The 15,754-nt window shown below is 40.4% G+C and overlaps 1 protein-coding gene across 1 annotated transcript in view; it reads left to right on the forward strand.

Moving 5' to 3' along the window:
- LOC103456805 (cadherin-7) overlaps window positions 1-14,894 on the forward strand; it is a 155,262-nt gene extending 140,368 nt beyond the window's left edge. The window contains exons 11-12 of the mRNA XM_008396562.2: window positions 780-1,028; window positions 11,668-14,894. Coding sequence (XP_008394784.1) covers window positions 780-1,028; window positions 11,668-12,176 — 758 coding nt within the window. The 3' untranslated portion in view covers window positions 12,177-14,894. The remainder of the gene's footprint in view (window positions 1-779; window positions 1,029-11,667) is intronic.
- Window positions 14,895-15,754: the final 860 nt, after the last annotated feature.

Below are 15,754 nucleotides of genomic sequence, written 5' to 3' on the forward strand. Positions count from 1 at the left end.
TGGCAGTAGGGCCACAGCGAGGAGGCAGAGGAGCTCGGATATTCACACATTATCTGTCTCACCTTCTACCGTCACGTCCATAATGATGATTTTAACAAGTATGTAAAGAACACATTTTTATAAACGCTACCTGCTGCAGCTTTGAGGAAATGTTTACCATACCATCCATCTAATTTAATCTTTTTGACTGATTTGTGCATTTTGTTTTTACTGAAGGGAATATACCCACCTCATATTTTAAGGGATTTTTTTAAACGTCTCTTATGTAAACCAGCTGTTCTTTTTATTCCTAGGTGATCATGTTTTCTTTACAATAGGGCTCTTTGTAATAATTTTCACTTTTTTTTTTCTCAGACATCTGAAAGCGAACAAAGACAAAGGAAGCTTCTTTTATGGTGAAATCTACATTTCAATCATGGCGGCTCAGTTTGAGAGTGGATTTCATTCTATTGATACAGCCGTCATGAAATGCTTTCCCTTCTCTTTAGCTGCCATATAATGGCCCTTTGTTTTTCTGACGCTGGCTTTCATACTGAGATTTGACATAAAATTTTACTATGAAACCAAAGCTGTTATTAGCCAACAGGTGGTCAAGACCCCAGAAAGGCCCCACTGTGTGTCATATAATAAACTGTGTTAATGATGCCATCTGTTAGCCCTACTGGTGAAGTCATTTCAAAATTCATGAACAAAGCAAAGAAGGTGTTACGCTACCTGCTGTTAATATCTACATTGGATGGATGCACCATTAAGCTTGTGTTTTTTTCTCTCTCTTGCAGACAACACTGCCTCCATAGTGACGAAACGAGGCGGCTTCAGGAGACGGGAGCAGGCCGTGTATCGACTGCCCGTGCTGGTTACAGACAACGGAAAGCCCGCCCTCAGCAGCACCAACACGCTTTCGGTGCGCGTGTGTGACTGTGACTCGGACGGCGTGGCCCTGTCTTGTGGAGCCGTGGCCTACACGGCAACTGGCCTCAGCACCGGCGCCCTTCTGGCTATTCTGGGCTGCATCATTACACTTCTGGGTAAGAACCGGATGACCTCAGTGTCAGAAACATAAAGCCTTGTTCCAGCTGTTTGTTTTTCTCTTGGCTGGTCTATTCAGCGTAAAGGTCGGAGTGGGCAGCTTTTAATATCAGAGGAAGGTTACAGATACTGGCTCTTAGCTCGAATTTCTTTGTTTCTGTTATGTGGGTCTTCAGCTCAAGTATTAAAAGCGCTATTAAAACATTTCTAGGAATATTGAAACATTATTAAAACAATATTCAAATGATGTGCAGTGATGTACAAAAGTTTATTCACAGGTGGTGGAAAAAAGTAAAAATTTGTCATTTCTAGACCTGGTGAATTTTGCCATTTTTCTTTTTAAAGTAGAAACCAAATGTTATTCAAAAAGTGTTTTCTCCTCTTCTTTTCTGCTACATCTTTTTGTATCTGACAAGTACATTCAAAAAGTTTTCAAATTATGATTTTATTTATTAAGAAACTAAAATGTATCCCACCCAACATGGCCATATATACAAATAACTAATATTTCCTATTTTAGTTAAATGCACCCATGAGTTCAAATCTGATTTGCTGAAACAACAGAAGGTTTTTTCCTGCCTAAAATCTTCCATTGTGTTTTCAATACATATGAAGTTAGTTAGAAAACTGGCCTTTTATCACATATAGTTGCATAATATATTATTTTCTGAAAACTTTGTTTCATCTCCTGCTTCCATTTATTTTGGTTACGATGCACAGCTGACTTATGAAATATATTCTAATAGTTATATGCCTGACAGAACTAAAGCAGGTCTTAGCGACCTCCTGCTGTGTTGGATATTTAATCACATTTTCTCATAGTTGAATCCATAAAATCCCTTTAGGTTGATGGTTGCCAAGGCAGTTATGAAATGCTGTAATGGCATGTGCCAATTGTGAGGGAGATGTAGAACGAAACACAAAAATTTTTTAGCTGAAAGAAATCATTCAGTATTTGTCATTTCATTTCAGAGAAGAAACAAAATGACCAATGGTTGAAATGACCTCATATCTGGGTTGCGTTGTGGTCTCCTTACCCCTACAAATAGCTGAAATCCACCTATTTCCACAAAGCCCCTCCACCCCACACCTTCCCTGGTCTGCTCCTTCAGACTAGCGGCAGCAGCAGCAATTAGAAAACACCCGGTGGAACTGGGCATCCGCTTCTCAGTCAGGTTGTTATTGGGAGCAGATAGTATAATCAGCTCCCTTGTTTGTGCCTTGTTGTGATGACATGCTGTCTCATCTATTCTTACTGCTCATTAAAATTCATCATCGCTCGATGCATCTTCTTCTCATCTGGCAAACAAACCTTAATTGCATTACTGCCATCTGCTGGGTTGGGGTTTATTCATACATGTGTCTAGTATGCCACACATATTTGAACTGAGAAAGGTGTCTATTATTCTTAAGGTCTTTTGTGTGATTAACTGAAATTAGTTGCAGTTTAAAGGTAGCTGAAATGCTTCGTTATTTTTCTGAAGCAAAAATTAAACGATTCACACTCAGGGCTTCCAGACTTTATCATCTGCCTTGTCCTCGTGCATTTTTCATTTTCCTACCTCGAGCTTGTAGATCATATTCTGTTCCATATGTCGTATTTGTTTTGTGGTCTCATTGAGTATGTTAGCAAGGAAGACGGATGCAACATTTTCCTATTTGGTTTGTATTTTGTTCAGTTCTGTTTATTCTACAAACACGACTGTGAAACGTTGGTATCTGAGTGAAAGTAGCGCTCGACACTCTACAGTTTGGTCCTCTTTCATTCTTTTAAAATATTCTCGCTTGCGGAGAAATTTGACAGAAAAGGATTTGGAAAATATAACTACAAAACCTGATTTCCTTTTAGCAAAAGGAAAATACAAACTGTTCCTCTTTTCTCACCCCGGTGCTCCCATTAAAATTCAGTCCCTTAGCAAATCTAGGGAGTGGGCAGTGCATTGACAGCTTATACACCCTACATTGGCACTGCTGCGCTCCCTCATAATCTGCCTGAACTTCCACTTTGCAAACTCCGCTCCGTTTGGCTGTTGAGTTGCACTGGGAATTTATTTAAAATAACACCCCCTGCAGTTCAGAGAGTAGTTCAGATGTAAGTGAAGGTAGAGCAGCCATTCGGTCCAGTACTTGGAACCAAAGAGAAGCCATGGAGTTTGCAGCCAGTCCTGATCTATCTGAAGGCGGTTGAAGAGCATCGACGTCTGACATTCTCGCACAGGTCAAACCTGGAGGGAGAAATGTTCTGTTAAATTTCCATAACCGGAAAATATAGTGACCTTGGTGAGGCAGCTCTGAGTAGCCGCTCTGATGTTTGCAACTTGAACACCAAGAAAATCCAATAAGATCAATTATGTACAGTGAATGTTACTGGAAGAGGAGGTTTTGAATTTTAGTTAAAAAAAACATTGGAGGTGAAAGCTCAACCTTTGGCTTTTGGTGTCAAATAAACCAAATATGTGACTGGCTACAACAAATCCAGTGTCCCTGAGGATGTTTTTAGTTCTTTACAGATTCTGAATGTGTGGATGATAAGCTTTCCATTAATGGCAAACACCTGGAATTACATTAAGTAAATCTGGCGATCTGAATGCTGGCATGCAGCAAACATGATCACTGAGAAAACAGCCCTCAAAGTTTCAAAGGTTGTCCCAAAACCTGATCAGCAGCCTGGGGTGTTAAAAAAGGCTGTTGATTTAAATAACTTTACGTTAACTTCACCCCCATCGTCAACTGTCAACAAGTAGACTGTGTCTGGGAAGGTGTGCAGATCAAAGCTTTTACAAGCCAGATTTTGTCAAGCTTGTTCAGTAAAAAATATATTTTCTCAAAGTTTTCAGCAATTGTCCCTTTTTCCAATGAGACTGTGAACTTCTATCTTGTCATAGAGTTGTCTATGAACCCAGAATAGTAGTTTAGGTATAAGTTATCACTGAAATGATGATGGTAAAAGCATCCCTGTTTCACTGTTGTAATAACATTGTCCATTGTTAGGTTGTGAAGTGTTGTGCCATAACGGATCATAAATCATTAATGCAACAATATCCCATTAATTTTCTCGTCTGCGTTGGAATGATATTTTCTAAAGAAATTCTCAGATTCATTTCTTAAGCTTCAAATGAATCCGAGGGATTATTGAAATAAGTGCTAGTGTGTTTGAAGGATGCTCTGCTTCCGTTTTTGTGTAACACCATATGTAAGGATGCCAGTAAAGACACTGGTAAATTAGCATTCATTACCACGCTTGCACAGATGACGCAGCTCTGAGCTGTCACCTCCAGGCAGCATTATTACTACTATATACCCACAGACACAGTCTAGCTTTTAGCTGATCTTCATTCATAGAGAAGAAGGAGGATCCAAACAGTGCATACAGTAACCGAGATAAAATCTGTGATAAGGTCAAACTTTTCTTTCTTTTTTCTAATCCCCTGGTAGTTTTTCTCACCATCAGTTCAACAGAGAGTGCCTACTGTGCTGAATTGACATTTTAAATGAGGCAACATGTCAGAACAACCCAAAACCAAGACTTTGGAACAAGGCCTTACCTGGTAGGATATTCTAATTGTGACAACCTCACACACTCAAAAGACTTGCAGCCTTTATTGGATATTTACTTGAGTGGGCTGCAGGGGGTGTGTGGTAGGTGTGAGGGGGTCTATGTGCAAACCAAACCTTTCAGATTTTTATTTGGAGGACGTTCTGAAAACTTTCTGAAATCTTTACAAGAATCCATAGCTTTGTGTTGGTATATCACATTAAAAATTGAATGGTTATTGATAGATTTGTAAAGCATTGGACCATGTTTTTTTCTGTAATGTCCTAAACTTGATTTGGAATTCTGCTGAACTTGCATCTTTAGGCTAGATTTAGCCTAGCTGTAGCATGCGGCACAATGCTTAGCTTGGCACATGACACCATCTCTTGACTTATTTACAGAGGAGTTTAATTATGGGAGGGTTTTGCATGTTATTAACTTTTTAAAACACTGGTATAGCCATTTCTTGGCCTAGTGTTAATGCCTAAGTGTTCCAGTCTAAGTCTCCTTTGCATGTGAATTTAATTGTGCGTGATGCTCTGTCATCATCTATCTATTTAGCACAATTAGATGAGCATGTTTCCTCATCTTCCTCCTTGTGAATATTGGTCCCAGCTCTCCCTCTGTAGTGGAACTTTGTCCTTGGCTGGCATTAACCAGCCCACGCATGACCGCTCTGACGGATCCTTTATTCTTATCTCCATTGATGGTCTTCCATCAGGAACCTTTTCAATCTGTAGGTTGCTATTGAGGCCGTGATTGCGTGTGATTGTGTTGTTGGGGATGACAATCGAGCTTGACTGCATCCCACCGCTGTCACGCTCAGGTCTTGTCACTCTTGCGTCGCCTTTTCTTTCTTCCCCGTTGCCTTTTCCACTCTCCGTTTCTCATCAGGTGACCACCAGTAATATTGTTTCCAGTGATATGTCATCATAATAATACCTACAACATATGTTACATGTAGCGAGCTGCTTTTCCCAGAATGCATCGCTTACTTTGAGAGCTTCAGCCAGGACAGATGATAGAAAACAGGCAGTTTTCACCTGCCAAGCTAAAAACCACTAAGAGCTGTGTTTGCATTTACATTAACTCTACATGCTCATGAGCTGAGTGGTCATCAATCATGGCTTGATATTTTTAGATTTAATTACCGGGCTTGTGCTTCTTGCATTAATAGCTCCGAAAATGCCTGAATACAACTGCACTTTTGAAAAATGTCATTTCAAACCCATTTTTTTCTGATCCAGCCACTTTGGAAGATATGTCTAAACTACTGAGACGATCATTATCTCGTTAAGATCCTGGGCCGTTTTTCCCCCAGTGCAGGTCAGGTATGGCTCAGCCCTCCTGAGAGCCAATTAGGATATTACGTAGCACTCCAAATCTCCAGGCATTTATTTCTATCTGGACGTCTGACTTGCTTATCAGATCTATTTCATTAATCTCTGTATCTGTTTGTGTGTCTCTGGCTGCTCTGGCTGTCCCCTGTGGAAGTCGTGTGTGTTTGTCTCTGTTTCGACATCTCCAAAGCAGTCAGAGATATTTTATGTTCAAGCTGCTTTGTTGGAAGTCGGCCTTTTCTTTGCTTGAACAAGCCCATTACCAGCCGATTTAACTCTTGTTACACATGGAAAAAGCTGAAAATGCCTCACATGGGAGAACTGGGAGGAAATGGCTCAGAGCTTCCTAAAAGGATCCATAGAGGAAAATACAAACACAAAAGTTTATGGAGGAGAAAACAAATACCGAGTCTGAAGCCTGTACTGTGCAGTCTGACAAACCCACAGATGTGGACCAATTTGGAGGGACCCCTGGTAATGACAAAAAACAAAAAATGAAATATTTTATGGCCCTGGCATTATCTTTCACCTAAAATGAAGAAAATAAGACATTTATTTTTAATAAATTTTTGGAAGTGTGAAAAAATCTTAAGGTACCAAAACATTTTCTGCCATCTTGGATTTTCTACTCCATATGGGGATTGTTTGAAGAAGGAATGTCACTATACAATTAATTACTGTTAATAGTTCACTGCCTTATATCACTAATTAGGGCAAATAGTTTTCCTGAGCTAGCATGAAAAATGAAATAACTGAAAACAACACAGATGTTGCAAGAAGAAAAACTGTCAAAACAAGGAAGCAGTCTTAGTAAAAATGATTAATTAGTGAACTGATCAGATGGTCACCAAAGCATGAGTAGATCTGACAGTGTATGTAATGTACATTTTTGTGTTCAATCATAATGTTGCCGGGCTATCATTCAGACATGAGGGAGAGTTACAGCTTCATTATGCATCATGCGTCATGCAACACTGGTTGTTTTAAATGTGCTCAACTCTAAGTAAAGAACACACATCTTGTCATCTCAGACCATGTTTAAAAAATGTGTAGCCTAGGAAATAAGCCTATAAAAGGGGTTTGATCATCAGCTTTAGGCTGGGAAAATAGAGGATCTGTCCAAAAGCTTCATGAAACTTAAAAGTGTGATTTTAGAAAATGGCAGAAGTTATTCCAAATGAGGAATCACTTATATTAGCCTAATATTATGACCTGTTGAAAATTTGTTTTTCCAACTAGAAGTAGGTTAAGCAGTTTTCCTTCGTCCAAGGTATCATGCATATTTCAACAAGTATAAAAGTTGTTCAAACTGGAAGGCAGCACACACATCTGCTGAATTAGCTGCTAAAGTTTAATGGTTGAAATAGCACAAAGTGTGCAAAAGCCGTTTAGTGGCTAAAGAACTGCAAAAGGACCACAGGCGTGTGTGTGACACTTTGCATCCACAGGTATGCAGAAAGCTTCGAGAAGCATTGCAGGAGAACAGAGGAAGTCCTGCATAACTGTTGTGATGGCTGCTGTCTGTCGTCATTCATCACTTTGTACATTCGCAGCAGCAGGCAGTCGCATCCCTGAAGGAGAAAGACACCTCTTTATGTGACCAGACACAGATTTTCCATTCGCTCTTTTCAGTGTGTGTTGCTCTTGTTGCAAATGCATTCGCTCTTTCGGAAAGATTGTTTTACCCAGGTTGAATTCACAGTAAACAAAGCTCAATGTGTGGGTGGGTGTAAGGCAGTAGGGGGATCGAAACCTTCACATTTGATTAGATCAATCAGACTTTCCCTCTAGTTCCTGTAGTATAAATGTTTGAGCATTGCTGTTATTTCTCTTGTAGCTTATTACCATGCTGGAAGGGGCGAGTTAGTCATTCCATCTGTATACGTAAATCTAAGCATTTCTGCACAGGCCCTTCCGGGGGCAACAAATAACTATTTCCTATTCTATAATGAAGGAAGACCTAAAAAAGTTCAGAAGTTCAAAAAGTTCAGAAGCAAGTATATCATAGAACCACTGGCTTTATTTGAGAAACAATCAATGGGCAAAGAGGAAACAAATGCACCAGTTAAGGCTCCCTACAGAAAACACAAGCAAGACATTGAGGGAAACAAAGTCTGACTGACGTGAACAAGAATGAATGAAAACCTAGCAGAAAACGTATACAGTTGAATATTTGGAAATATGGCAAAGTATTTCAATATAGCAAAGTCAGCATAAGGGGAACTGAGGCTCTTTCTGGAGAGAAATGAGCTCTGTAAAATGTAATACAAGGTAAATAAAAGATTTGTCAAGTCTTGTAAAAGGTGAACATAAAAACATGCCAAAATACTAAACAATAGGAACATTTCATAAAACTCAACTTTTCAGCAGATGATTTGGCTAAACGAATGCTTCAGCGTTCTTGGAACATAGTTTGTGTTTTTGGGTTAACATTTTACACATTATAAATGATTTCCTTAAAATAAATAAATAAATAATTTTGGGTTTAAATTGAATAAAAGGGTGCTTAAGTACTGCATTACCTATTATATAATGTGATTTAATATTCAAAAATGACGTAACTAGGCAACATGAAGTTTTTTAAAAAGTGTTTAGAAGTAAATTCAATTATAGCTGAAGGAACTCTTTCCTAAAAATCAAACTTATGAAACCAAAACTTGCAATAGGCTATGTTTATGTGTCATAAATTAACAATAAGTTCATGTATGCGCTGTTCAAACAATAAGCTTCACTTTAACATAAAGTGTAAATCTCTATCTGGTTTAGTTAAAACAACCCTGTTCCCCAATCAGTGAAGTGGGTGGAGTAGTCAGAAATGTTACTTCTGTAGCAATACCTCCTAATAATATCACTCACTTGGTTAGAAGTGCATGTCATACTGTATGTACAGTAATTGTTTTGCAAAGACGACATGCAGCATTTCAGCAACAGGAAAGCCGTGAGGAATTAATTGAGCAATGCAAGCTTCGTGTCTACGTTCTTCTTACATGTCTGTGTCAAAGTCGTTGATTAATTCGTCTTTATTAAACAGCAGCGCAGAGACACGGACTGTGTGGGTGAGGCAGTGAGTAAATAACCTGTTACGTGTTCACCTGAATCACACATATAGAAATACTCTAATGAGAAAGCGATGCCTGCTGGTAAGAAAAGGGCAGCAGAGAAAATTCACCTTGTTCACTATCGATTGCGTGGGGTAGATCATTTAAACAATTCAATTACAGCAAAAGCCTTTGTAGCGCGGAATTGATCTCCTTTTTTTTTTTTTTTTTTTTTCCCTCTGTTGTTCACTTAGTTTACATCTGTTCTCCAAAGTGAAGAGTGGGTACCTGTCGTACCGTGGCTGCGTTTGCTAAACCGTCCAGGCTGCAAACCGCGTCTCTCAAAAGAGCCTCGGAACAAACCATCTGTATTCCCGGCCATCAACCAGCTCCACCTAGAAGGCAGTAACTGGATGTTGGCCTGTTTCCAGTCCATGAAGCATTGTGTCTGCCTTCTAGGCATTAAACCCTAAAGAGCTTTGCTGGAAAGCACTTGGAATATTCTATTTGGATGTGCCACTTTGTAATTCATTTTAGCGGAGCCTTGCTGAATTGAATGGAATTTAGAATGACTCGGGGCTCTAAAAACAGAAGAAACAATCTCCCTTGGAAATGTTTGGAAGCACTAAAATGTGTCCTGGATCTAAGGAGGGTAATTGGAAAAGAAAGGGACCACTCAAAGTCCCGGTGAGCTGCAATATTCTGCATTTTACACAGGATTCCTACACTTTTTGTCATGTAAAAATTCCACACTCAGGTTTTTTTTTTTTACTTCTCAGTCCTTCATGTTCATTTTACAATATAAAATACAACAGTTCACCATGTGTTCAGAAATATTTATACAGCAGACATGCTTTTAAGTTTTGTTGAATGAATCAAGTATGTTAAGTCACAAAGCAAGAAAGACGAAGAGGAGCATAAAGCTGAAAGGAAAAGGAATGAAGGACAACACAAGGGATAGATGAAGGAAGCAAGGAGGGATTCAAGGCAGAAGGAAGTTAGTCAACAAGGAAAGACACAAAGGATAAAGGAAGTATAACATTTTTCTAGATCAAATTCTATTCTAAGATGATTATTTTTGCACAGTTATCCTTATTTGGACAAATGGAAATCAAATGTTGGACTTTTCCAGACCACTAAGGTACCGTGGATGCATGCGGTTGCCAAACAGCTAACAGAACGCTGCCCATTCATCTCCCCAGTCCTTCGGTGTGACACCTCCCTCCCTCCTTCCCATCCCCTCTGTTTGCTCCTTTATTAGAAGGTGTGAAGTGGTCTTTGAATTTGGTTCCTGGGCCTCTTTCTCTGCCGCCAGCAGCAGCAGCTCGATGCCGGGCAGGAAAAGAAATATGGACCAGTGGAACAATATTTCACTGGCACCGGCCTGACATTGATGGATCGAGGATCATTAGACGTTTGCCAGTTTGCTTGGGCGTGGAGTTATTTTCAGCAATAATGTATGGGAAGAGGGAGCAGGGGTTGAAGGAGAGCTTCTGCTATATGATCTCAGAGGTATCGTGCATTCAGCATGGCGGAGCTGTGAACGAGTCTGGAAGCGTAACGTGGGCGGCGGAAAACACAAAAATGAATTACATCAAAGGTTTAGCTTTGCCTTCTCAGCTTAATATTTGAACTGTTTATTTATGACTCTCAGCCTCGTTTTCCGCCATTAATCTCCTGTCGTCTAGTCCAATCATTTTGATAATTTAATTTCAGTTTAGTACTTCCAGCTTCGTCTTTTACTTTTGACAGCGCATATATTGTTCAATACTGAGATTATTAATACTTTGTCCTGACTCTCTTTGTCAGTTGCACCGCTCTGACTCTTCTCTCGTTTCACACGGTCATGAAAGAAGGTTGATTTTGTGGTTTCGTTTCCTTGGAACCCATTTGATTTTTAAACGAGGTTAAGGGGAGATGTTTTTTTATCTCATATTCCTTCTTCATCATGTCAAAGTAAAATATGTTTTTTTTCCCCAACATGGCTTCCAGAGATTGGCATTTGAAATGTGTCTAATGGTTTTTACTTGAAATTCCTCCTTATTGTATTGTTCGTATTTTCAGGCCAGCTTAGCTTTTGTAGCCATTTTAATAAATCTGCCTTGCTTGGCTTCCCCATGTTGAAAACCAACTTAGAAAAATAAAGCTATATTCAATTACACATTTATATGTTCCTACTGAATACATGTGTTCAAACTGAAGGATGAAATAAGATTTGTGTTTTGAAATAAATGTGAATTTATTTTGGGGATTTTTCCACCTGGGATACTAAAAACGTGGTGGACACTGTATGCCATGTTAGAACAAATATGATATTTTAGTATTTTAGTGTCCTAAACCAAATCTAATTACTGTTTTGAAAACATTTTTTTTTTTCACGGATAAACAAAATTGCTGTTTTTGATCTCGTAAGGAGACGTGGCGATCTTACCTAACATTATACTTGAAAACACATGGAACTTGAAGTCCCAGTGATAACTGTGAACAATATATTTATTGGAGACATACTTCTACTTTTCCTCATACGCTTCCTATGAATCTCATTTAAAAAAATTGGAAGGACTGTACAATTTTTCTCTCAGTTGACGTATCAAAGGGGAAAAAAATGGCACACTGCTCCTCCCCGGTTGTCTTAAGTCAGTGTGAAGTGATTATCAGCACACAGATAATACACATCATCCCACAATTTCTCACTCCAGGATCTCTCCTCCTCTCCCCTTTGCAGTGATGGTTCTGTTGATTGTGACAATGCGCCGGAGAAGGAAGCAGCCCTTGATCCTGGAGGAGGAGAGGGACATCAGGGAGAACATCGTCCGCTACGACGACGAAGGAGGGGGAGAGGAAGACACGGAGGCCTTCGACATGGTCACCCTGCGCAACCTCAACATCATCAGAGACCCCGCCGCGCGGCGAGACGTCACGCCGGACACGCCCACCTTTTACCAGTACACCTCTGCTTCTCGCCCGTCCTACAAGTCGCTGCCCGACAACGTGGTGTTTCGAGAGTTCATCTGGGAGCGGCTGAAGGACGCCGACGTGGACCCCACGGCTCCCCCGTACGACTCCCTGCAGACGTACGCCTTCGAGGGCAGCGGGTCTGTAGCCGAGTCGCTGAGCTCGCTCGAGTCACTAAGTACAGACTCGGACCAGAACTACGACTACCTCAGCAACTGGGGGCCGCGCTTTAAAAAGCTGGCCGACCTGTACGGCAACAGTGACGGCGTGTTCTCGTAGCCCCCAAATGTCTCTCTTAGCAGTCCTGGAACTTTGAAACGTGCGAGTAATATATTGTCAGAGCAAGTGGTTTTGTCCGCCTTGGTGCAGCCGAGGAAAAGATTCAAAGACAACATAAGTGATTGAAGGAGAAACACTTTGACTTCAAAGGTTTTTTTGGTTTGTTTACCTCCTAGTATGGGCTTTCAAAAGCGTGCCATGGTGAGTTTTGACACTGACTTCAAAAGTGGCTTGACTGAGGAGGAAGCCTTGTGTGCAAAAGACATTAAAGGTTTCTCATTTTGGGCCTGAGTCCAACCGCTGACTGCAAAATGCATTACATGTGGAAGCTTTTTTTTTTTTTTTTTTTTTTTTACGGGGAGAAACCTGTCCTTTCATTCCAGTGATGGGCACAGTCCCAACACTCCGGCTTTGATGCATTCCTTTGCTATCTCTGTGCTAAAAAACAAAAAGTTTCTCATGAAAGGCTGGCCCCCTGGCAGCTAATCAGCAGTCTCTGGACTGCTCAGATGAAATATGAGAACAATTTATGTTTCTTATTACCGTCTTTTTGCAGAAGACGGTTGAAAATGGGCTGTATTTTATAAACCTTTACACCCAGAGCCACATTAGTCATGGACTCAGTCATAATTCTTAAAGTTACTAGCCAGACTTTTCTGTAAAATCTGACCAAACTCACTTTAGATATTGCCACCTGCAATATTTTTTTTTATCAGGTCTTCTCTTTGTTTTGGTATTTTGTCATAAATTCATCCATCCGTTGTCTCCACGCGTTATCCCGGGAGGGTTGGGCTGGGTGGTATCATTTTATGGCAAATCCCAGTTGTAAATCCTAGAAACACACAGTCTGTAAACATGGCCACACTTCTGCTGATGTCACAAGTCTGCTCTCTAGTTTTTGTAAAACTTTGATCAACCGATTGCAACCAATTCCCATTTCCTTTTAGGAATTTCTGCAAGCAGCTGACAAAATGTAACAGATATATAATATATCACAAAGTAGATATTTTTGTACCTGAAAAATTGGGTAAAATAGGCAAAGCAGGTGAATGACCTGTACCTGCTGTTGTAGTTAGTACAACAAGTAAGGACATCTTAGTTTGGCTCACTATATATTTGCATTTATATGAAACGTATATTTAGAAAACCGGCTTGTTTCTCCTTAAATTGTGGCACATTTGTGAGGAAAATAGATTTGTAGGTTAAGCAGCAGAGTTGAGTATTTGGGCAGCAAATTCTGTCCCCCAATCCCCAAAACATTATTGACTGTTGACTCCTGTTTGGTGTGGTTTATTGAATTTAATGATCCAAGTTTAAAGAAACAAGACACATCGACAATATAGCAATGAGTTTCTTTAGCGCAACAGAGGCTCAGTAATGTAAAGGTGATCCATAGAAGACCACAGCAGCCTCGGACCAAATTATCCTTCTGATGACCTCCTTGCATATACACTTTTGTTGGATGGCATCTTATTTTTCAACCAGCATTGAATCCATCAGCCAGTCTGGTTCTGTTGGTCACTCTGGCATGTTCGACACACCTAATGTGATCCCACAAGTGTTCAACGGGTTCAAGACTGGAGGCAGAGTTTGGCTCCTTAAGTCGGTCGCACATAAAAGTGCTGCGTAAATTCTGAGTGATGTTCCAACAAACACCGAAGTTGTTGAAGATGACCAGAATTTCGCCCTCGAGGAATTGCAGATCAGTTCTTGGAAAAACAAACTGCTTATTGTTTCACTTTAAGTTGGAACGGAAAGAAGAAAATGTTTCCTGCCGGTAGCTGCACAGCTGCTGCATCACCCACCACTACCACCAACTACGGTTGCCAGGCACATCCACTTATGATGAGCCAAATCCTACCTGTTAGCTCTACTACACCTGCTCCTGCCAAACATCCTTTGCCGCCATCGTCTTTCCAGTTGCTCTGCAGCCAGATGGAGTGAAGGTGTATGGGGGAATTTGTCCGTTCAGTATAACACATTTGATTGGTATGTACCAGTAAACAGGCATTCCCTGCCACTCCCACTACACTGCGGCCAAACACGTATGACAGAATTGAAAAGTGATGAACATGGATGGGAGCCAGTCAGACGGAAAACATCTGGAACATACAGACTCTTGTTAAAGAAAAAAACAAGTACTCAAAATCTCTGAACTCCCTTGAATTTTGTTAAAATTACAGAGTGTTTTGGAATACTGGTTTTAGTTTATATGGGCAGTAGGGAACGGGAGGTTGGTGGAGGTAAATACAGGACAAACACAGAGGAAAACTGTTGGAATCGGCAACAGATTTGAGATTTGGGTTCGCCTTCCGGCTGAATGGTAGCCCTCAACAGATAACCAGAGCTACAGTTGAATAGTTTAGATCAAAGCGTGTCTTTGATTCAAAATGACCCAGTCAACGTTCAAACCAAGATGCACAATGTTCCTTCTGACTGAGCTCCAGTTATGTAGCATAGAAAAGTCTCAAGGGGTGCGTTTACACTGCAGCCTGAAGTGACCCAATTCTGATTTTTTTTGACGTAATGCGACCTGAATCCGATCTTTTCATGACACTATGAACAGCACAGGTCGGATTCCATTTCCAATGTGACCCATATCCGATACGTATCAGATTCAAATGCCACCTAACGTCCAGGTCTCATTCATCCGAACTGAACGTCGCTGATTCTCAACAAATCTCACTATTCTGTGTCCTGATACACGCAAGTGGGAAGAAAAACAACAACCATGACGGACTATATGAGGATGAAGTTGTTAATATGTTGCTCCGGCCGGATAACAACTTCAAATATGTAAGCTAAGCTCCACCGTTAGCCTCCATGTTTACTTCCGCAAACACTGAGCACTTCTTCTTTTTATGGCGGTTGGCAGAACACTGACGCTATTGCGCCCTCTACTGCTCATGCGGGACACTTTCAGGTCGTTTGCCTGTTCAGACTGCAGAACACATACAGGTCGCATTTACTGGCAGTGTTAACGGCCCTGGCAAAAAAATTGGAATTGGGTCACTTCAGGCTGCAGTGTGAACGCACCCAAGATGTGCAACGCTGGCAGAGACATTTCCAAAAGGACTTCTACGCTGTAATTGTAGCTAAAGGTGGTTCTCCAAAGTACTGAATACAAATTAACATCTTACATTTCAGTATATTATTTTGTATAAAAATTTCAATACCAACTACTCTTTTTTTTTCTTCTTCTTTTATAAGTTATTTTCTAAGTTGTGATAGTTTCCACTGAAGAGAATCCATTGAAGTGTGGGGTTGTAAATTGACAAGTTGTTAAGAAGTTCAAGCAGAATGGTTACTTCTGCAAGTCACTGTACATATAATTAAACCAGTTTATTTTCAAAGGCCAATCAATCAATGTCCTCCTCATCTTTAGCATCCACAGCAGAGCTGATCAAGACTGAATCGGTCACAACTGGAACTCTTCCTCTGTCTGATGTCATTGTATTGTATTGTTGAGTTTCTTCTGGAGGTCCCACTGATGACATCACTATTCAGTCTATATGTTTTGTTCCTGCTGGCTCATGTGATGTCATCAGCTCAAATACAGACACACTAGGACTATTGGA

The sequence above is a fragment of the Poecilia reticulata genome, linkage group LG20 (assembly GCF_000633615.1).
Source record: "Poecilia reticulata strain Guanapo linkage group LG20, Guppy_female_1.0+MT, whole genome shotgun sequence".
NCBI lineage: Eukaryota > Metazoa > Chordata > Actinopteri > Cyprinodontiformes > Poeciliidae > Poecilia > Poecilia reticulata.